The sequence below is a fragment of the Hetaerina americana genome, unplaced genomic scaffold (genome assembly GCF_022747635.1).
Source record: "Hetaerina americana unplaced genomic scaffold, ioHetAmer1.1.p SCAF_6, whole genome shotgun sequence".
Taxonomy (NCBI): domain Eukaryota; kingdom Metazoa; phylum Arthropoda; class Insecta; order Odonata; family Calopterygidae; genus Hetaerina; species Hetaerina americana.
The window spans coordinates 7,805,757-7,830,342 of NW_027287205.1; the positions used below are offsets into that span (position 1 = coordinate 7,805,757).

Below are 24,586 nucleotides of genomic sequence, written 5' to 3' on the forward strand. Positions count from 1 at the left end.
AAAGGACATTTTTGGGTCTAATAGCTGGGCTTCTCAAAGAATGTATTTGGCTGTAGAGGGTGGAGCACAATGGACTACCTAGTTTTGAAAAATCACTGAAGAGCGCACAGATAAGGTAGCAGAGTAGGAAGTAACTAGTGGTGTTAGCTGGGGGAAATGATGTCATTTTTAGTGGTAACTACGTAGTGGTCTGGTGAGCATCAAGGCTTTAGGAAGAGTAATAGTGTGGTAGGGACGCAGAGGGCCCTGTGGTCTAGCAATGAAGCACATTTTTACATCTCCGGCTCAGTAAATAAACAAAAGTTTCACCACTGGGCAACTGAGAACCCTCATTAACTTCACCCAGGACCTCTTAATAGCCCCAAAGTGAGTTTGGTGCGGAGTGTCCTCCATAGGCATTATTGGGCCTTAGTTTTTGAATATTCAACTGTTGCTGTGAACTCTGCATGCAATTGTGAGATGCTGGATAACTTTTTATTCCCCAAAATGGATAAGTATGGTAAGGAATATGACACAGAAGCCTTTTGGTTTCAACAGGATGGTGAAACGGCTCATACCGCCATCGTCCACACCAAATCCCGCAAGAATAATTTCCCGGCCGCCTGATCTCCTTACGAGGGGATGTTCCAAGGCTCCCTTGCTTCCTGGATTAGAGCCCATGTAATTTTATTCTTTGGGAATGTCTCAAAGCTGAAGTTTACAAAGTTCGACCACGGACCTTGTAATCTCTTAAGGAGGAAATTGCAGATGTCATCGCTGGAATAACGCAAGATATGCTGTGAAGAGTTTTCGAAAACTTTTTTTAACGACTCAGCATGTGCATCACTCACCAAACTCGTCAACTGGATGAATTAATTTTCAAAATTTAATGAAAATAAAATAGCATTGGATGCAGTTTTCAGAAATAAAAACCTTTTTTAATTATCTTCGTCAGTGTTTCTACAATTCAACCATCAAATCAGGGAGTCCATTCTGCTTTACCATGTAGATAAGATAAAGAAGAGAAAAAATCTTTACCTCTCATTCTATATGAGCCATGACCATCTTCTAAAAGCAAACTTTTCTCCTTTCAGCCATTTGGCTCCATTCATTACTGCTCTCTGCTATTCCTCATATGCTGTAACACCCATAATGCTTTCTGTGTCATCCTCTAATTACATTCTTGGCCTTCATCTTCCTTTCCATCCAGGGAGATTACCTTTTATATGCAAGTGTCCTGGTATAAAACATGACTTATTTTTTTCTGGGGCCATTAATTACCTCAAGATATCATGCCCATCCCACAATAGGGATTCCAATTTCAACTGGTCCATATGACACTGCTACGTGAACTCATCATTGTGGATAAGAAATGGACTGGCCAGAAAATGTGCCCAAGGAAAACCTTCTATGCACATTATGCCATAGCTCCAAAAACTTTCATTGCGTACCCAAGTTCATTTCTCTGAAAAAAAATCTCCCAGTGGTCACTTCATTTTTATTTCTGGGATAAAAAAATCACATTTCTTTAATTTCTCCCGGCAGATGATGGCAGTGAATTCTTCTCGGGATTTCATCCGGGTAATCTCCTCCATCTCCATCGCTGCCGACGTTTCGATGAAATCCTTTTCCATCGTCATCGGCCCTGATGACGATGGAAAAGGATTTCATCGAAACGTCGGCAGCGATGGAGATGGAGGAGATTACCCGGATGAAATCCCGAGAAGAATTCACTGTCACATTTCTTTGTTTTTCCTTGCCTTGAGAGAAACGTAGACTATGCATTAGTTTTTACAGTAACACATATCTTGAGCCATTCCAAAGGAAAACAGAGGAAGAGGGGTGTCAAACTGATTTCCTTTTATTTAAATTAATAGTTACTGAAATCCTCTCAAAATATTAATTTTTTGCCCAATTTTCTAGGCATTTTATATTTAGTATATGTAATATTAACAGCAAATCATTACGTGGTCAAATAATCCCAAATTCAAAATTATTCAGAACAATTTATTAAATAGAGATGTTACATTTCATTAAAAAAAACACTCAATGTGTAAAATGTGAGGTCAACAAAAAAAACAAATATAAATATATCCACAAGTGTTATTGCTGCATTTAAACAATGAGCTGTCATGGTCAGTCATTACAGCTGGTCATCCATCTCCTTAACTTCAATAAAAAAAGAAAATTCTTAGTTGATTTCTTAAAAAAATATTGTCGGCTTACTTAAAGGGACTTATACCCCAACAATCAAGATACATATCTAAATTGTCTGAAAATTTAATTCAACTCCTTACCATGCCCAATTTGATTGATTAAGATTCTTTCCCAGCAACCCAACTCGGTTGAAAAAAGAAAATGGAGAGAGGAAACAAAATATACTCCTTGGAAGTAAATATTCTTATTTGGAAATAAATATATCTTCATAAACATATCTAGATAAGTCAATATTCGAATATCAATGCTTTGAAAATCACAGATAATAAATACATAGAAAATGTATTTGGAAAGCATCCAAAACTGATCAATAACTTTGATGCAACAGAAATTGTTTAGTCCTTTTTTTTTGAAGCTTCACAGCAAAGCAAATAATTAATACTGCATAAACCCTAACTTGCTTCTTATCTTCCACGTTCTAGGCCAATCAAAATTAAATAAAAATCACAAAGTAATCATCATTAGAACCTACTTTGATAATATCTTTACAGGATTTGCTAAGTATCATACTTCCCATTGCATACTTCTCATTCCAATAAACTCTCTTCATAGCCTTAGTGCATTAAATACCATTAAGGAACATACAATTAGTAGGATGAGAGATGCAAAAAAGCCACAGAATATCAACGAGGTACAATTGAATCATTAGTCAATAGAAACTGTATCACAAAAAATAAACAAAAATTCATTCGTATATAAACATTGATGACCGATTCAATTATCTAACATAATGGCACAACTTTGGATGGACACTCATACCGGATGCCCTAATAAGGTCCTGGGCTTTTTAAAACAAAACTGAAATGTGTTCAGTGTTGCCGTCCAAAGGAATCAGCATTACGAGTCAAAATGCCCCCACCCCCAACCCATCCCGCACTGCCCATATGGCCCCTGATTGGCCGTCCATGGTGGACGGAGCGCTCTGGTGGCCTTGGTAGATATGACCCACCCATTCCGTGGGACGGCGGAGAAGAATGGGGGCCGGGAGAGGCACCGAGGCGATCAAAGAGGGTTGCTTTCGGCACAAAGGGTGGGACCTTGTCCCACAAGCTGCACAGCAGATTGCCAACACTGGGCTCTATTTCCTGTAAATATCAAGGAGAGACAGGCGGAGGAGATGGATCAGTCAGTTACAACGCCTGGTACAAGTCAAGAGAGTGACTTCATCCTACTTACATAAACCACTAGTTTAACATCATGAACAGGGAGCATCATTGGCTAGAGGTTAATAGGATCACATATTGGAAAGATTTGATCGTGAAATTTATTAGTTCAAACACTTTGAAAGATTTAACTTTTGTCCACTTTAACTGTAATTATTAACCTGTTCAAAGTTTCTCATGAGATGATGCATACTACTACCATTTGAAGTCATTTCAGGAGCAAAATTATCTGTATTTGCTAACGCTGTTGCACATCCATTTTCAGACGGAAGGAAAGCAAAAGTTGGAAAAGGAATTCAATGAAACCATACCAATCCTTCTTTTCCCCAGGTAATTTAATTTTTGATGATCCTCGAGAATAACTGATCCAAGTTTTGATGATACAAACACAAGGGAAGAGTTCCATAATGTTTACACTTACAAATCCTACAGTCTCACTTCTTGCTTTTTGATCCTAATGCAAGGCACTTAAATGCTTTTCAAATGAACAATACCAATTCAATTACAGCGTGTTGCTGTTATTATCATTACAGATTATCTGCTGATTATAAACTTGCACATTTTTTATGGTCCCTGACTATTAAACACCACTTTGGAATGAGCTTCTGCAATAAATGAACAATTAATTCATTACCAGATACCCTAATTTTTGTCCTCGATCCTTTCCGTGAAAATAAAATTACTAAAATAAGCATTCGCAACCCTATTTTCACCATTAACTTATATTGTGATGTGCTTTACACATACCTGCCCATCGCGACTACTCTGCACTTTGCGATTCTCGTTAAAGGGATTGAGAAGATGACGGCAGGCCTGGAATGGGATGTTTGCTCGCTTGAGCCACTCAACAGGTCTGGGTGCTCCAAGGTTTGGCGCCGTAAGCTCTGGACACCTCTCTCCTTCGACTGTTCCTTCCCCTCGCAAGCGGGCAAATCCTTGGAAGTGGCCACTGCCTTGCACACTGAAAATTAGCAGCACTATCTTCCCTTCCTGCAAGAGATAACATCAAATCAGTAGGGCAAATAATGTTCAATGCAGTGACCTGCAAATCTTCGAGATTCCATTCACTTGGCAAATTGTATCATTTGATATGAAATTTGAAAATTTGATTAATTGGATTTGAAAATCATCTGCTTCCATTACCATTTGGTATTTAATCAATTCTGCCCACATTTACTTACAAACATTTAAAGATTACATACAGAGCATTAATGCAGTAAGTGCATACTTACATACAATATACATGGCATGTATTATACTTGATTTCCACTTGCGAAAAGACTGTAATTGAATGCAAATTTTCCAATATTTTTTTCATATGGTACCAAAATATAGAACATTCAATACATTTTCAAATTCAAGTAATTTCAATTTGAGGGAAACCATTATCATTAGAATTATTTCGGTAATTTCTTCTTCCTTATCTAGGATATTTTACAATATGAGAAGTAAATCATAAAACCAACAGCAGCCAAGTGGAAAAGATAAGGTTTTACATCTTTCTCCAAGTTTAAGTAGAACAAAAAGATTACAGTTCATCTTGAATGATAGGTCTAACAGAAGATAGAATATTCAGTCAATTTGTATTTCAATAGGCACACATAACTAAAGAATTAAATACTAAGAAAAGCAAGTGGGAACTCTTAAACTGTTCTGAACATATTAGCCAACATTTCATTTGCATTACTCTACAACTTCTGTGCTCTGCTTTCATTTTTTGCCCGACAGCATGGCTGCATTGATACCGTTCCATTGATATCTATCGATATACAGTAAAACCCATTATTTGCACTCTTTTAGGGACCACAGGAAAAAGTGTAAAAAGCAGGAAAAGGAGAATTTTTACTTTTACATGCTTAACTACTGAAGTCGTTGCCTATAGCATCATCATTACCACAAATAACTTCAACAGGAATTTCTTTATCGCAATCAACATAAAATCCTACCCTCTCAAGCAGTTATATAATGTGGAATCCTTGACTTGCTTCCAAGCCCATTACGCGTGATGTATTGCATCCAGTACATTCAATATGATCGCCTTTATATCCCTACCACCCACAACCATGCAGGGTTATCAATTTCTGTACAAAAATTCTTCAATGATGCACCTTAAAATGAGTCAATTACACCTAAATCCAGTGGTTGGAGCTCACTAGTAGAGTTTGCAGGACAACATTGCATCTGTGCATTTCTCAAGCGTAAGTACATCGGGTGGACGGGCTGGACACAGATTGATGAAGAGCTGAGTTTTCCAGTTCTGAGGGCCCATTTCGGCATCCAGCGCATTTCGGCCATCCTCAAATATTTTGGAGGTCATTCATCCCTTGGAATTTGCTGTACATCTAGGGGGCAACGTTTTTACATACTTCACCTACGATGAACCCAGGACTTTTTGATTAATTAACCAACCACTAGTGGCCGAAGTTTCTCACTTCCATGCGCATCTTTGATTAATAAGATAGTACGTCTTTGTTTGCTCAGCACCCCTCCATGATATTGTTTCCCTCTGAAGCACAGTGCTTTTGCTGGAAAAACATTTAAAAAATAATCCTGTCTTATGCTTCAACAAATGCTTGCACATAAGATACTAACATGACCAATATTACAGTATGCCACGAATGCTTGGGATCCATATGATAAGGGTTAAATGAATTAGTTAAAGGGTGGGGAATGGCAGTTATGCATTACATGATGAACAGATGCGGAGGAAACGATTGTTTCTAAATTAATACACTTTTTGTGATGAGAATCTTCAAGCAAAAGAAAAGAAGTTAATAGATAGGTAGACATGAATTGGGTGTACGTGGGATACGACATGGAAATATCTTCGAGCAAGGTTAGAAAAAGACCCTTTATGAGAGAAAATGATAATTCATAATAAATTAAAAGGAGAAAGCCATGGACAAACATTAGAAAGTATGAAAGTATTCTTTCATGAAATAAGGTACACACTATATTCACTCACTGAATTTGAACAGTTTATGAACATGAACCTCCACATAGTTGAGTTTGAAACCATTGATTTCAAGTATTCCTTTGCTAATAAGGGTCAATTGGCACAGTTAAACCTGTCCAAATCAATTTAAAACTGTTTAAAAACAGAATCAAGTAGCACCATAATTAAAACGCTTAAATGAATTTCAAAATGCATTTCAACCTTGCCAGCTGGTGGTAAGTTTATCTGCAAATGGTTCAGGATATTTTTTTTTAATAGTCAAGGAAATATCTTTGAACCAATCAATGAGGAAATATATCTTTGAACCTCCATCAATGAGGACCTTGATACTGCAGTATTTAACTGACTATCCCAGGCAAGGGCAAAACTGATTCCTCTTTTGGGACTTATCTGGCAAGAGCAGGTGAGGTCAGAGGAACTTAATTTGTGGTAGGTTCTTTTTATAATTTACTGAGTGATGGCGCATTGAATGTGAATGAAGAGGCCTCTTGAGGGAGGGTGATGAGCAAGGGGTGTTTCACTGGGATATTTACCACAAAATCCCAGTTGGCTCTGAGACTTTATTGCCACTGGTAATTGGCAAATAAGAAAAATTCACAGCTTTAATTATGTGAGACAAATGCCTTGCCCTCATTTTAGTGGGAAAAATGCATGGATGACTCCTCCACTATTTGGGCAATGGTTAGCCATACTGGATGTGCACATGGGAGGCCAGAGTAGGAAAACTGTCCTTTTCGTCGAACAGGTGCACAACACACAAGGTGGAGTGAGTATTATTGAGGAATGTAATGTATGGAACAATGTAATATTCTTTCCCCTTAATTGTAAGAGTCAGTCTCAGCCTCTTACTTAGGGAGCTATTTCTGCAGTATGAAAGCATTACCACAGAATGTTGGCCAAGTTTTTGCTGGGCAAGATGGAGAGTTACAGCAAAGTGAAACATTCTCCAAACAATGCCGCAGCTGTCGTCTGATGTCTAGGAGAAAATTTTGGAACGAAGCATAGCCAACAGTTTCAGAAGGGCAAAATTTGCTCTAGATCGTGAAGGTGGGGCCCAGTCAGAGTGACTTTTGGTTAGGTTTGTCTGAAACTACAGGCATCAAATTCACTTTTGATGATCATGTTGAAGTTGATAACAATTTGATGTGTAACCACGAGGGCCACAATGGTACAATGGCCCACGAGGGAACAATTTGATGTGTAACCACGAACTGTAGGGCCAGGAATTTCCACGGCAGAAGTGGAGGAAGATGTGGAAGTAGTGTCCCCAAAATCTGCTGGTGTGAGCACAGCATTGGCATAATAGAGAAGTGCATAAGGTATTCCAAGGAGAGCTCTAAATTTACGGATTAATTTTGGGAAGCGGAAATGGCAACAGTAAAGAAGATGAGAAAAAAATGCCAAAGAAAAGAGTTTGTCTTATTACAAGAAATATCATCATTAGAAAAATAAAACCATTTAAAAAGTTATTGTTCACAATATTTGCTACCTCACCCTGCCAGGGCCACTACTTTTAACTCGGTGGTCATTAAGTATTTAACAACAATAAAGGACAAGTGAAGTATTGTTCACGCCAATTATCTTTGCACAAAACATTTTGACCATTCATTTGAGATGACAATGGAAGATAATGACTTTCCACTCACATTAATTCATTTTGACATTAATCATCATTAACTCAGTAGTTTCCTAGCAAGTTTTTTAACTTGATTATACTTGTATATAGTTTAACTGCAATCAGTTACTAATGGTAAGCTTGGCATTGAATGAGCTGTAACTTAACCATACTTACTCAACTCTTACAGAACATATTTTTCCCGTGGCATGGTCATTGGTGAGTTTCATAGCAGTATTTACTTAAATTGTACAGTAAATTTTTAGGTCTCTTTCTGACCGGCTTGGTATATAGTTTTCCATAACTTATGAATGACAGATCAGTCCTCAAGTCCTTATTTGTTCATGAGTTGGCATAATCAATGCATTTTATTGTACCCTTAGCTCGCATTGTGCGATACAATATTTTTACTCTCGTTTAGAAATACCTTTGTACCTTAATGTTATCAAAGATGACCAACCAGTAATTGCTTACCTGGATAAAATTTAATCACCATGCGCAACCTCTGGAGTTATGCAATGCCTACATCACCTCAAACCAAAGAATTGGCAAAAATTTGGTATCATGAATTTCATTGATGAGAGGTTTTACTGCATTTGACAATTATGATAAATAAATTTCAATTATGATAAATACAAGTTAAACACTGCATAAATTGTAAAGAAATCCAAAATTAAAAGCAATTACTTTTAGAGGCTTCAGCAGCTTCCGTTCAGTAGTTGGTGTGAATGCCCAAACACCTCGGCCAAGGGATGCCTCAATGGCCTTCTGACTGTTGGCTTTTATCACAAAGTACCTCACAGCTGTGGATATTGTATTTCCTGAGGCCATATCTTTTGAAAAAATAAATAGAACTAAATTAATTGAACCATATACCAAAAATATAAACACGACAAATGGAAGAAATAAGATAATTTTCATTCATGTGACATGAAAACACCGGGGAAACAAAAGCAAAAAACTGAGAAAATTAGGAGATAGCCCCATTGCCCTTGGATTTTTTAACAAAGTTATTTTAGGGTCATTTCAAGCAAATATGAGCATTGTTTGAAATTAATTATTGTTCCAAATTCATGGAAGATAATGACTTTACACTGACAATGATTCCTTCGGATATAAAGCCTTAAGTAGTTTCTTAAGAAGAATTTTAGCTTGATTATATATGTATAATTTAATCTTAATACACAGCAGGCATTTACAACCCAATAAGTTGTCATTATTCTGATAAATATTTTTAATTCATGAAATTGTACTTCTAGGAGGGGTGTAGATTTATTTTAAAAATCCAAAGAAAATATTAAGGAATTATTGTTAATAGATATTTGCATTTTTATAGATATTAAGTTCATAGATCATCATCAAAGATTAGCCTATGCACCTTTGCTAATACATTCCTGCAAAAATAGGTTCACTACAGTTCAGTTACACATGACAAAACATCAATCATTACCGAAAAAATTCCTGAGAGTAGGAGATAAGAAAACCTGAGGCAAAGGTAATTAATCAGAGTGGGTTCCAAGAACTGGAGAGCAACAAATTCAAAGTCTGCGGAAAAGTACAAAAATTCTTTTAATATGCTCTTCAAATATTTCCACCAAGTGAAGCCTAAAACCATCGTATAGAAGTATATCAAAGGACATACATTACTGAAATAATGCAAGAAAAAATTTGGGAACTAAAATTTAAATCTGGCAGTAGGAAACTCAGAAATTCAAATTCTGTTTTTGAATGTTAAAAAGCTATCTCCTACAGGATTCTGTCAAAATGAATCAAAAGCATATAACTCACCTTCCTTCTCTGAAGAGCCATCAAATGCACTGTTGGTCCTTATCCTAGATATCCGACCACGATCGCCATCTTCATTCTGGCCTCTTTCATCACTTCCATGATTGTCATCTGAGAGAACAGCACGAACTGGACCTTGAGAACAATATTCGCAAAGCTAGGACAATGTATGAGGGGCAGTCAAATGAAAAACTAACAGACAAACACACTAGACCAGTCCGCGCACCAACGAGGACACAACCCAATAACTGCATGCACCGGTGAGTTGCCACAATGGAGCTCACCTACCAGAGCGATGGAAGTATTGATACGTAACAACAGTGTTTCCACCTTTTGCACGGACTGCGTGTTATGGAAGGTGCTTGGTTTTCATTTGACAGCCCCTTATAATCTAGGGCTATATTCTGCATCATTCAATTATCCCTTGATGTTATCAAAAAAGGTTCACTGTTAGTTAAGTTTCATCTCTCACTAGACTGCTGTTAAAGTTTTAGCTCTATCTACTGCGTAGTTTCAATTTCATAGTCAATTTAAGCAATAAACTTTTGTTTATTTAGAAAACAACGAGTTATGAAAATCGAAGGAGTAAATATTTCTATTTAACATGTTTAACACTGAAAGAGATCAATGCCGAGTGAGATGAAGTTCATGATGCATCTGCTCCTGAGTTTGTGACTGTTTACAGTACGGCAAATTAGCTTAAACGTGCCCCTACATCCATAAATGATTAACATTGTTTGGGACGTCCAGTGGAAGTGACTTCCCCCAAAATAATTGACATGATTCAAGATATGGTTTTGAGTGATTGACGAATCTAAGTTGGTGAAATAGTTGAGGCCATCGGCAAATCACAAAGCACAGTGTTTTCAATTTTGCATGAAAAATTGGATCTGAAATAAATCTTGGCAAGATGGATACTGCATTTATTCTCAGTGGAGAATGAATTCAATAGTGTGGTTGATTTAAAGGTTGGTTGGGTGTTTTTCCTTTGCAATTCTGTTGAGTTTCTGTCTAGACATGTAACTGTGGACAAAACATGAATACACTACTACACACCACAGACAAAGGAACAGTCGAAACGGTGGATTTCTTAAGGCCACAAGACTCCAAGGGAGACTAAGATGGTGATATCCGCCACGAAGGTGATGGCTGCAGTTTTTTGGGATGCATAAAGTATATTCTACATCAATTGATTGCAAAAAGAACAAATGATAAACGAAGAATATTATCCATCATTATTACACCAATCAAGCGAAGAAATCAAGAAAAAACTTTCCCATTTGGCAAAGAAAAGAATTCTCTTCCACCAAGACAATGCATGGGTGCACACCTGCGCAGTTTCGACAGCAAAAACTATTGAAATAAAGTTTGAATTATTACAACATCCACCATATTCACCAGATTTGGCTCCCCAGTGACTTTTTTCTCCAATTTTGAAAAAAATTGCTAAGCAGAAAATAATTCATATTGAATGAGGAGGTCAACGCCCAGATACATGCATACTTGTGTATTTTGACGAATTCCTGAAATCCTTGGGCGGCTTCGTAAAATTTGAGAAATGCTGGGACAAATGTATTCAGCTAAAGGGAGATAGATTATGCCGAAAAATAAAAAAATTCTATCCCAAATAATTTGTCTTTATATTTTTCTAGGGACTTCTTGAATGATCCATACAGATAAATAGCATTCAAATTAACTCTTAAGAAGTCTTTATTTTATATTGGTCTGAGGACTTGTGTGGGTTTTTCCAATTAGCTTGCTGCTAGAGTTGAAAGCATGAGAAAGAGTTATGAGAAAGTTTACGGAGAAGTGAAAAAATTTAATGCCAGACATGGGGTGGGAGACCAAAATATGTCATCAGGAATTATGAAAACTTTGTTCAACCAAGTCAAATAACGGTTACAGATGAAAAAAACTTGAGTGTTAACTTTAACTGGAAAATTTTAATAAAAAGGTTTACTGAAACTGAAACTAAAATTTTGCATATCCTTTGATAAACAATGCATTCAGTGTTTTATCAAATAATAAGTGCAAAGGGAACCGAGCACACAGGCATCTAAGTAGTGCATGGAAAAGAATGAAGAACATACCAATACTAAATTGAGATTCCGGAGGCACAGGTTTTGGTCTCTGTCCAATTCCTGGAGGCTGCTGGATACCCAGCGCTTGCTCTTCTAAAACCAGGACGCCCACAAGAGATCTTAATACTGATTCATCCACCTTTCAAAGGAACAAATTAAAACAATCTAAAAATGATGGCAAGTATAAATTATAAATTTTTAAAATTTTAAATCTGAAATACTATCCCATTCGTTTGAAAGGCATTTCTCAGACTAAATATCATTTATGACCTAGGCTGGTCACCCCAAGAAACACCATAATTACAAACCTGACTTCATACAATAAACACAGTAATCAACCTGAAGGTCGGTTCAGTAGGTGATGGTAGAGATCACCCAGTACTAAGCCCTATTCGGCGTGTGAAATTCACACATCAGGGTAGGGGGGCCAGTTCCTTTCCCTGTGCCGGTTATGGTTTCCCAGGAAGACCTGGTACCCAAAAAATCACTTTAGCTTGGGTGGAGCTGCAGGTGCCCAGAGTGCCTTGCCCGGGAATCGAACCCGGGACCCTCCGGTCAGCAGTCCAACGCTCTACCCACTGGACTACCGCGACCCACTTCAATATGAAGAGCAAAATATACAAGGCCACTGTTTTCGAACCACAGACTACAATATTTCATGTACAACAGAGCTATTATACTTTCAACAGAAATGTTATATGAAGACAAAATAATATAGACAATAAAATTTTGATATTTCCTACCAGATACATCAATAAAATAACCTTTGTAAAGTTTTGACAGCCTTATTCTCAACACAATTCCTCACAACAATGGCCTTAATGATAATGCCTCATGCTATCTTGTACAATGATATTGCAAAACAAATAGCTTGCATTAGAAAGATCTATTAATTGTTTGCAGCATTGAAATTCATTATAGGAGTAGAGATTATGACTGCCATTCTATCATATTTAACTTAATGTCTGAAAAAAATCTCAATATCTTTGCCCTCTTTTTGGTGTCGGAGAATAGTAAGTCAAACATGATCTTTTATTAAACGCAACATATCAAAAAACATGTCCGGTCTCCCCGCCACTATTACATCATTGCTTTGAACGACCCTCAAGTGGGTAATTAGGGGTAAGTTAGACAAAGGAGAGGGGGTTGAAAACTCTGGTGTCAGCATTTAACTATTGAAATACAACAGAAGTTTTAAAGTTCGACATCCCTTTTGAAATAGCACCTGTTGAATTAGAAGTGCTCTCAAAACAGCGGCAAAATTGGAATCAGCATACCACACAAAAATATCACCACAGCCTGGATTTAGATTAAGTCCACTGTGTTTTCAACACATGGTGATGAACATCCAACCACCAACCAATCAAAGGTTATTTGGCAGCACCAAATGACACGAGGTCAGGCCAATAAATATGCGAACTTGTGCAATCTGTCGGCCATAACGTGGACTATCCCCGCCCACTAGCGGCGCTAGTCGCCCTAAACCCAATTGAGCCATCTGTGCTTGGCGGATCGTCGAGCTGTGCGTACGGTGCCAGTTATGTTAGTTTCTGTGGTCCTTGTTTTCTTTACTGTTTGTCGAAAATGGACATTGACGAAATCATGGAGCAACGAATCAAAATCAAGTTTTTTGGTGAAGTGCCGTAAAATGTATCAAGAAATTACTGAAATGTTGACGGCTCTTTGCGGTGATGATGCTCTGAAGAAAACATCCATTTTCAAGTGGATTAAGCATTTTAAAGATGGCAGACAAGGCACCACACCACGGATGATGCAAGGCCGGGACGACCTTCAACCACCTGCGTTGGCGACAACATTGATCGTGTGTGGTCCCTTGTCCTCAACTGTAAATGCCGAATTATACCTTACAGCTCTCAAGCATTTGAGAGATTGCGTGCATCTTGTGCGACCAAATTTGTCTCAAGGCGATGGACGGATCCTTCACCATGATCCAGCACTGATTGTTCGCCAGTTTCTAGCGAAAAATACAATTTCAATCCTTGATCATCCTCCTTCATTCGCCAGATCTCGCCCCTTGCGACTTTTTCATTTTCCCAAAATGCAAAAAAGTGAAATGGGGACATCACTGGGAAGATGTGGACACAATAAAGCAATATTGATAGAAATGAGCTCTTACGGCTAGTAATATATAATAAATGGGAAACTCCAATAGCCGTAAACAGTTTACCTTTCTAAACAAAGTAAAATTGAAATTAATTGGCTAGCGCCACAAGTCAAGAAGGGGTAAAAGGTAAAAAGGAGAGGAGAGGAACGTATTCACCTTTCTTATCCTCTCCTTTTTACCTTTTACCCCTTCTTGACTTGTGGCGCTAGCCAATTAATTTCAATTTTACTTTGTTTAGAAAGGTAAACTGTTTACGGCTATTGGAGTTTCCCATTTATTATATATTATACAATAAAGCAAGAAACGATGGGAAACTAGAAAAGCCTAACTGCCGAGGACTTACTTCCGAGGGTGCTTTTAACAGTGGAAAAGAAGAAGATGGAATGAGTGCTTGGCAACGAATGGAGAGCACTTTGAAGGGGACAAAATCGATGTATAGACTAAATTTTGAAAAATGAAGTTTTTATGGCATAATTTCGCATATTTATTGGACAGACCTCGTATTTTCCAAAAGCAACAACATCTTCAATGGAAATTAAAAGCTTGGAAGAGGGGGCTTTGAATTCATATCCACAAACCTGCGACCAAGGCCTCGTGGGGGCCCTGAGTCTCCTCAGCAGGAGGGAATGGAACTTTTGACGGAGTTGCAGGGCCAGATGTGCAGCCTCGGCATCAACGCGGAATACAACCCAATCATCTATTTTGAGGATTGTTGACGATCCATCACTCCGCTCCTCTGCTTCACTGTCACTCTCCATCTCCGCCACTCCATCGCCAGTATACACTGTGGGCGTTGATTTTCTCATTACTTCTGCATCATTTGAGAACCCTGCACAACTTGACTTCAAGAAGAGTTATTTATGACACTACATGGCAACTCTTTTCCGATCATTTTTGTGCTACCTACCCCCCCAACAGTTCACAAGATAATCATTATCTATACTGACTAAAACAAAGTTTGAAACGAAAAAGATTAAATTACAGATGGGTCTAATACTACGAAAAGTGAAGATTCAGGCGTGATATTGTGGAATCGAGACACAATAAAAACTTTGTTGCAATTTTCCACAGTTAAAACTTTATTTCCGACCATGGTTTTGATACACTGTAGACCTGATGATGATACAGTGTATCGAAACCATGGTCGGAAATAAAGTTTTAAATGTGGAAAATTGCAACAAAGTTTTTATTATTGGGTCTAATACTATTTTTATCCATTCAAGAATGCCTAGCTAAAATATCGAATCTTGCCTCAAATATGAAAAGCACATTATTATGTCCCGTGCATCAATCCTGTCATCCACCTTACCATCAGCCTCTGACAGAGCATCGGGTGGCAATCTCGATGAGCCGGCAAAGAGAGCAATGGTGATGGGGCTGACCAGGGTGCAGCCACGTGCCAGGCGAAGACGACCCATCTGACTCATCTCGTCATACAGCAGCCAATCCGATGGAAGTTCTGCCACGGCAGATTTATGAGATGCGGCCACAGTGGTCCGTGGAGATTTTGGGAGAGCTCGCAGTGTTGAGGACTGATGGAAAATCACTTTGCTTTCTTTCCTGCAAGTTGGAAATCAAGGCAGTAACGCATGGGGATTAACTAATTGACTGGATTTTAATTTTCATTTAAGGTTTTGATTCCAGATAATGAAAAACAAATAATAACAAGGTGACAATCCTAATTGTACATGAAAAGTCATCTCAAAAGCTAGAATAATGTGTTTAAGTGGAATAAAACCACCGTACAGCCTAGTGACAAAGTAAAGCAAGTGTGTATATACATGAGTAAAGTATGCATATGATTAGATGGTCTTTGGCAACTCAAAACACAAGGTTCAAACAATAAGGAATATGCATTTATTTAAAAAAATAAAAATATGCGACAGAATTATTACAAATTTAAACTAGCTGAACTATGTGCATATATTTACTGCAATGATATTATTATTAATAACTGGACATTTTTTATTGAAAGTTCAAAAATTCACATTTCATACTAAAATAGGTTTTTAACATGGCCTTTCTTAACTGTGACTGGGATTCATATTGATAAAAAAAAATAATTTATGAATATTCAGAACCTAAAATTACATTTCATGTAAAAAATATGTTTTTCTGGAAACTTACTGAGTCCTCAGTTGGCAGTGCTCACGATCCACACGTATGAGATTTGGATACAGGCCAGCACACAGTGCAGCCTTTACAACAGCCCACTGCTCAGAGTTAGTATTCAAGTCACGTATGTCACCTCCACCTCTGGCTCGGACAAAACCTGAAGCACGCAACTGTCCAAGAAGACGACTGCGCAAAGCAACCACCATTTCCATTGTAGATGAAGATATTGAGTTTTTCTCACAGAAAACTTGATCCCGGCCCAGACTCTTGGCTTGTTGCCAAACCTGATAAAAAGTTATTATTTACAAAATTGGAGGAAAAAGACTTTTTAACGCTATTTAAAAAAAAACCAGAATTCAGTTTTAAAATTCAATCACTGCAGAATAAAACAAGAATGCAAAAAATCCACACAATAACAGCATTTTTCATAAATTGGTTGCCATCACCATAGAACCAAGACATTGGAATAAAAATGAGATGGTCTTTCTGAATTATTCACCAAATAATAAAGCAATAAGAATACAATAACTTTTTATTATTTGCTTGGTGTCCAGGTATTTAGCAAAGTTGGGACTTATGGTTCCCACTCAGGAAACAGGCTTAATGCTCCTTCACCCTTTCCTTCAACATTCTCCCGGTTTCGTCCCTTCTGGACACCCAAGCACAAGAGAAACTTCATACCTGAAGTTTTACATGAGGGAAAGAAGGGGCCTCGGCTTGATGCCCTTGAGTAATTAGAAATAAGGATGGTTTCAACTCAAAATGCAAAATATTTGACGACACATTTTTCACCTCCGAGTCACTCCTACTCAGTCTCCCACGATACCACCATCCTCCTCCAACAGTCACAGCCAGGTGCCTGCAACCCAAGCACTACGGTTCCTCCTCCCCCCTTCTGAGACATTCCAACCAGGTGTATAAGCTTAAATTCGCTGTTTACTCACAGATGGCGATAGTAAGCTATCAAGTTACTATGGACGTGTAATTCTTTTGTTTTTTATGAAATTGACATCTGTTGACAAAATAACCAGTGCACATTATCAGCAATTTCATACAACAACCTAAATTTTTCGTACGGTAGTGATGTCAAGTTTCTTGCCCAAAAAAGAGGCAATTGCAGGCTCTTTCTGACAAAGATGACAAGCAATCGTAAAAAAATGCTTGCCGAGCAATTGAGACCGAATCACTTTGGATGAAAGATGCTGTGTGTTTGGTGGGACCAGCAGGGTGTCATCTACTGTGAGCTGTTGAAACCTGGTGAAACTGTCAATGCCCTTTGTTACCACCAACAATTGATTAAATTGCACCATGCTCTGCGTGAAAAGAGACAGAAATAAGAGCGAAGACATGAGAGGCTGATTTTCCTCCATGACAACTCACCATGCCATAAATCAATTATGGTCCATTACTATTTGGAAACACTCAGCACTTTGATACTTACGCAGACATCCGAAAACGGCTTGACAAATGGTTTGCATCGAAAAAGAAGGAACTTTTTAGGCATGGTATCCAAAATTGCCCTAAAGATGGGAAAAATGAGTAGCTGGTAAGGGAAATATTTTAAATAAATAATTTTTTCACTTTCTATGGGAACACATGTGTTTTTCTGGCTAAAAAACAGCAGATTTAAGCTTATACACCAGATATATCAACCTTTGCCCCCCCCCCTCCCCTCCCCCTTCCCAGCACGCACCAATGACCATCCCCATCCACAACCCCCCACCCCATCCACCTAGGATATACATTAAACATAATATATTCAACAGATTCAGGCAAGATGTAGTTGAAGTTCCTCATTATGAGAAAAACAAAATTAATTTACACATTTCCACAGATTTATTGGTAGAATCAACAATAAATCTGTGAAAAAGTGCAAATTTGTTTCTAATAATTAAATACAATGCCTGTATGAACACCTGATGATGACGCTGTACATTGAAACCTAGGTTGCTCAAATAAATATTTTATGAGGAAGTACAAAGTGTACTGCTGAATAAATTAACTCTGTATTTTTTCACAAAAAACTTAATAATACTGCCAGTTTTGATCTGATGTGATGTCCCCTACGCATCGAAATGGGTAGCGATATAATAAGTTTTTCTGTGGCATAATAACAAGTTTATTTACTCAGTGATCATGAAATTTCACGACGTAGTGCCTCAAACTGCCAAATACACAAAGAGTACTCTTGGAGTCAGAACTGCAAATGTTGAGGCTGGAATATGCCAAATTAACTGTGATGAAGGGATTATAAGCACTATCTCCTATGTGGAATATGAATTGCCCACAAAATACAATTTCCAGCATCAGCTCTAAATTGCTTGCCCTGCCTGACATGCTCACTTTCCCCTCTGTTCCTCTATTGTTCCTCTATGTTAAGGTAAGCATTGAATCCAACTAGTCCAAAAATGAGATTTCACAAGTAGTCCCAGTTTTATGAATTCATTAATATAAAGATTAAATTTCTAATACCTGAAATGCCCTCAACAAAACCATATGGTCACTAAAGGATCCAGCGGCAAGCTTCTTCCTGCTTGAATCACTTGCCCTTTTTTGAGATGGTTGGCTTGGAATCATGAATGGGTCCCTGTAACAAGAACAGATCACTTAAGTCTACAAGTGGATGAACAAAAAAAAAACAAGTTTAAAGATAAATAATACTTTGATTATTTCAACGTCACTAGTTTTGGAGAAGAAATGCTCTACTGAAGAATGATTCAGTGTAACCCAAGGGGCTGTTGTATTTAGTATAACATCAAGCGTTGATAAGAAATGCTATACTCTTTGAGGTCACCATGGTAGTCTCAGGATGCTTAACCCAGGTTGGATTGATAATTATTATTTTGGATTAACAATCAGTTTACATTAAATTTACACTTGGTTCAATTTATAAACCCAACTTAAAGTAATACTTGATTATCCAGGCTGTTTTCAAACTTTTAACATCGATAAGAGCACATCCAGACGGCTACCCAGCAATAACCTGAGCATTAAATAGTTTTCAAATCATCCTCCTCTACATCATTTCTCACTTTATCACTTTCCTTTGCTCCAGTTTGAATGTTAATGTTTTAACATGTATTTTAACATTCCTGTTTGATAGTTTAAAAGGTAATGCATGCGATGGTGTTAACTTTTGAAGGAACATCCACAACAACATGTTAACCGAACCTGTGAGCCATGCAGGTGACTATGGTGAGGACTGGGTCCAGGCACTTCAAGACGATTGAGTAGAGGAGCATTTTGCCGAGGTGAGGCTCCAAGGGGAGGTCTGGAAGGTGGTGCCCCAACTCTGTCAAATCCTCCCATGAATCCAGGGCATCCATCATCTACAAAAACAAGGCATCACTTCAGTTTGTCAGATAATTCATAACATAAAAACGATCAAGGATTATTTATTACATTCATAAGGACAACTATGAAAGTATTTTTTGCTTTGAATCGCTTTTCCGAGTTAATCCAACACACCCATTCTACTCTTGCACATTCTAAAATGGCCAATACTTAAAACTATTACTCAGTATTCCAACTGGAATTTACAGTAATTGAAAGCACTGAAACATCCACTCCAATTCCTACTGTGTGTATAAATAACATGTATCATAATTCATTTGCCAATGCAATTATAATTAGCGCCTTGTCAAAATGAATGAGTGGAATTACTTTGAGAAATGACCTCTTGCTCCACATATCGCAAAACAGTCACCAGAAGACAAGAGGGTCTATCAACACCTTGCAATTTTAAGCATAAAAACTAATGATTTATGGATAAGATTCAAAATTTGATCAAACAAGAATTTCAAAGTGAAATCCTTACCATCTTTGAATCTTAAATGATCCTTTTTTTCATTATATTTTCAATTTTGATTCTTTTTTCTGAATTTTACCTCTATTGAATTTCCAAAAAAGCTTTACATTATTATGACGCTATTAGTAGTTTTTACCTTTTCTCTAATAATGAAAACTACAATTTTTTCAAGAAATTAATAAAAATTAATTTGTTTTATTTAAACAAACTTAGTCATTCTTGTAATATTTATCACTACTATTACCCATTTTCACTTTTAGTCACAATGTAATGCTAGAATTTGTGTTTTCCCAGCAAATTCTACCGCCAAATCATGCTCCTGGCACAATTAATGCAGACTTAAACACATGGTTTATGATGCCAGATGTACAATCTGTATAATCATTTGAGTGAGCCCTTAGGTGACATTTTTTATGAAACTTCACTATTTAACAAACCCAAAGAACTACTCCAACGAACTTGTTCCAAGAGCATTCATAAAGGGAAATTTTACAACTTGGTGATGGAAACAAATGAAATTCCTCAAGACTTCCATAATTTTCACATCTGTTTAAATTCTAAACCTATTTTGGCAGTCTCAGCTCTACTGATGAATTAAGGTATTCCTAATCTGCAATTGTCATCAAGTTATTTTCAGCATACAGGTCATGTTCTTTGGATATAGAAAATACTTCCTAGGCATATACCAATTGCCAAACATGCCAAGAATCTTCATGGCCAATTGAACATGAGGACCTTAAAGTGAGATATTTAAGGAGGCAAAAATTTCATCCTTTTCTAATTCTACTTGTTTTCAAAATATATTATGTATGGTTGAATTGTCTACGTTCTAATGGTGGTCAGGCTACCTCCAAGGATATCCTAATTTAAAACCAATTTTGGAAATTTCCCACACCTTCATTAAATTTCTTATAATGTTTCTACCAGGAAGAAAAATCATTGGTGCAGTTTATGTAAAATAACGATACTGCTTTTATCCAGTGAAAACCATCACAACCTAAACATAGAAAAGTATCAACTTATGCCAAGGCTTGAGAAGTACAAGTAATATTATCTAAAATATTAAATATATTTCATAATTAATTGAAATGGTAAACATATTCCTTGAGTGATTACCTAACTGTTCTCTTTATTATGAAAATCAGCTATTGTCACATAGGATGGACACCATCAATTATATATTATGAGAGACAATAACATGGACATTTGAAACATTTTAAATGATCAATGTACTTAATGCATTTCTATTCCTAATACACCCATGTCAGATAACATACCTTCAACATCTGGACAGAATGCCTTGTTACAAGAAATGGAGGAGGTTCAATAGCTTTGGCCAGAAAATCTGCAATTGCAATATTTGAGGGAGCCAAAAATTTTGCATTTAGGCAGAGTTCCTGCAAAAGTAAGAAAATATAATAATAATACATTTTATTTGTCCAGCGATCAAGTTGTTACAACTGTTATACATAGGATATAGGACACGCCAGGGTAAAGTAACAAAATACATACAATGGATACAAGACACATACCAGGCATAATCACGAAATTCAGAAATTGAATAAAACATTTTTAACTTTAAGAACTTAAGCAGATTGACTTTAACTGCAGCAACACTTTTTTGGGCCTTAATCGCAGCTGGGAGTTAATCATAAAGCTGAAGGCCCATAAAATTTGGGCCAGCACCTGCATTTTTTTATATATTGAAACAGGATTTTATTGACCATTTTAATGGATGGGTAACTGTAACAGGGTAAATATTAAAGGCTTTCACCACGTGAGGAAAAATTACATTTGAAATAACATTTGAGGTTAATCAATTGCAAGACTCAAGTAATGTACGTGGTTGTTCAATAACTCCTCAGAAAATCCAAGAGATGGTACTTGGAGTATCACAAAAGATTTGCTTTCAGTCAGCCTCATCTCTCACTAGACTGCTGTTCAAGTTTCAGCTATATACATGAAATTGCAAAATGAAAAAAATGAGTTAGGTGTGATGATTAAACACTTCCATTTAAAAGGCTCAACAACTAAAGAGATCAAAGCACAGTTGGAAAAAGTTCATGGCACACCTGCTCCTCCTTCTGAAATCCTACTTCTTGGACAGTTTAAACCAGTCGGAGAACCGCTGGGAACGTAATATCATCTTTAAAAGTAAACAAAAATCCCAAAATAAGGACTTATTGAACAACCCACGTAGAACGAAATTATCAGCTGTCTGGGTTGAATTTGCAACTAATTTTTTTAATCAAATGGTAAACAAATACGAGCAGAAAGAAAAACCTGAGAAATCCACAATGGGTTTAAATGCCAGAAATATTCTTTTGAGAATAAAATCATTTGACAGATGTCACCACTATAAAACCTATGTAAAAAACTTCCATTTTGTATGCCATGCATGCACTCATTGTAAGTGAAATTTTTATGAGAGACTATCAAATTTATAACCTCAGTTTGCTCAGGTTGACAGAGTGGGGGAATTACAACCAACATTCATTACTCAACGTGACAGGGAGATATTCACCTTCATTTATTAATGAGTACATGTGCTTAAAAAATATTACGTATCAAGAATAATACCCACCTGAAGAGGCACTCTAAGGATTTCTGGCGTTTGATAAGCCTGCATTGCTTGATAGCGAATTCGAGAGAAGAGGTGATAGCAGTAGCCAGGCCGCGTTCTGCCTGCTCTCCCCCTCCGTTGCTGGCAACAGGCTTTCGAGGCCCATGAGGTATGAAGTGTGTTTACTCCACTCAGTGCATCAAATGATCTCTTGATTAGCGGGGGAAAATGGAGAAAAATATAACTCCAGTATTTTAGGCAGAGGAAATTGGATCTTTTTACTATAATGCCTTTGTTTATTCAGATGGTAAAAACACTTTCAGTTTGTTGAAAATATCCATGATATAAATTGAAATTCATGAGTAGAAATATTTGCAATTTTTTTTCCGTATCCAATCAACAACCGAATAAATTTAATTTTTATCAATTATTCTTTAACACATAAAAAAGTTACCTCTTTAACCTTTCCTGAATCAATGACATACATGACATCATCAATGGTAATACTGGTTTCTGCAATATTCGTTGAAAGAATTATCTTTCTGATAGAAGCAGGAGATGGATGAAAAACTCTCCTCTGATCAATGGTCTGAGAAAGGAAAATTTTAGTCTTCAACACTGTCTTGTAATGCCATGCTAAGTAAAACTATTTACAACTTTGCTTTAAAGTTCTAAATGCACAATAACAAGATTTCTAAGACCTCCAAGACGTAACTGACAAATCACCACACCAGTATATGCCTAACATATCAATCATTCATAATATACATGCCATACTAATCACTTAAGTTGATAAATACATTGGATTAAATAGTACATACCTGCATATTAGAATGCAAAATAAATAAGTTAAATTTCATTATTTCAGAAATTTTCTTATCTTCCTGATATATTTTATCTCTTAAAGAAACTATTTCATCATATCCTGGTAGAAAAATCAACACTGCCCCTGTAAAAAGAGATTACAAAGCACTATGATTGTAATTATTCTGGAAATAAAAAAGCTGACCCACATCACATCACTCTTGATATACACAAAAATTGCTATACACTTCATATTCAACTCTAAATGGCTTTCTACATTCATTGGGCACCTTTTGAACAGACCTGGTACACCAAATGATTTTGACAAACTGATCCATTTCCTCTAAACTCACAATTTAAAATATTCAATTACTAATTGATTGTTGATTTAGGTTAACAATCTGGTCAGATACTAATGTGGATGACAAACATGCAATAGATGTAAATCATTACAAACTATTGGGCATGTAATGATGATGGATAATTTACATTCAAGTATTTAATTACCTAAATTACTTCAAAGAAAACTGGAATACAGCGGAACCTCAGACAATGAGCATAATTCCTTCCATTGTAAAGCAAAATTTGCCTTCAGTGAAACAACTTTTTGCATATAGTTATTGTAAAATACAATAAGGCATTCCATGCCATAAAAAATAAATTATGTAGTATGCTTATTCAAAGAAAATTATACATACATTGCTGAGAATCATGTGCCACATTCATCTTTTCTTTGACCACAGCATGAAGCACCCGGAAATGCAAACTCAATTTGTAAAAGCAAAGAAGAATCAAAATACAGAGTGCAGCAACATAACTTCCTATTTTAAATGCAATAAAGGCAATTTTATGAAACAGAATCTTTTTATTATTTTTTTGATGCAGGTACATATTTGTAGCTTCATTTTGCACAGTTTTGAAAATCATATCAGGTAGGTGACGCCCCCAATCGTCCATACACTGAATAAGCCTATTTCTGGCATTTGCCATGGCCTTTACCAGCATAGCAGCAGGTATGCTGGAAATTTCTGCCCCGATGTTGCCCTACAGGTCTTGCACAAACCTTGGATGGTTGACATAAACATGGGATTTCAAAATCCCCACAAAAAATCGCAAGGGGCCAAATCGGGGGAGCGGGCTGGCCACTCTAAATCGCCCCTTATTAAGATGAGGTGCTCCAGAAAGTGTTCCCTCAATACAGCCATTGATGCCCTTCAAGTGTGAGCCGTTGCTTCGTCCTGCTGGAATCAAACGTCCCCTAAGTCCAGTTCAACAAGTCGTGGGAAAAAAAATTCCTCCAACATGTTTACATACCAGTCTGTATAAACTGTCAATGTGACCTCATTTTCTTCAAAAAACCAGGGACCAACAACAC

At 37.0% G+C, this 24,586-nt stretch overlaps 1 protein-coding gene across 7 annotated transcripts in view; it reads right to left on the minus strand.

Moving 5' to 3' along the window:
- Nucleotides 1–1,972: 1,972 nt before the first annotated feature.
- LOC139695410 (3'-5' RNA helicase YTHDC2-like) overlaps nucleotides 1,973–24,586 on the minus strand; it is a 51,783-nt gene continuing 29,169 nt past the window's right edge. For all 7 annotated transcript variants that reach the window (XM_071594155.1, XM_071594157.1, XM_071594151.1 and 4 more), the window contains exons 13-26: nucleotides 23,229–23,356; nucleotides 22,862–22,996; nucleotides 22,429–22,617; nucleotides 21,122–21,241; nucleotides 19,208–19,365; nucleotides 18,509–18,623; nucleotides 16,049–16,320; nucleotides 15,231–15,481; nucleotides 14,500–14,705; nucleotides 11,806–11,935; nucleotides 9,719–9,850; nucleotides 8,618–8,763; nucleotides 4,107–4,349; nucleotides 1,973–3,281 (exon numbers count right to left, since the gene is read on the minus strand). In XM_071594155.1, coding sequence (XP_071450256.1) covers nucleotides 3,006–3,281; nucleotides 4,107–4,349; nucleotides 8,618–8,763; nucleotides 9,719–9,850; nucleotides 11,806–11,935; nucleotides 14,500–14,705; nucleotides 15,231–15,481; nucleotides 16,049–16,320; nucleotides 18,509–18,623; nucleotides 19,208–19,365; nucleotides 21,122–21,241; nucleotides 22,429–22,617; nucleotides 22,862–22,996; nucleotides 23,229–23,356 — 2,501 coding nt within the window. In that variant the 3' untranslated portion in view covers nucleotides 1,973–3,005. The remainder of the gene's footprint in view (nucleotides 3,282–4,106; nucleotides 4,350–8,617; nucleotides 8,764–9,718; nucleotides 9,851–11,805; nucleotides 11,936–14,499; nucleotides 14,706–15,230; nucleotides 15,482–16,048; nucleotides 16,321–18,508; nucleotides 18,624–19,207; nucleotides 19,366–21,121; nucleotides 21,242–22,428; nucleotides 22,618–22,861; nucleotides 22,997–23,228; nucleotides 23,357–24,586) is intronic.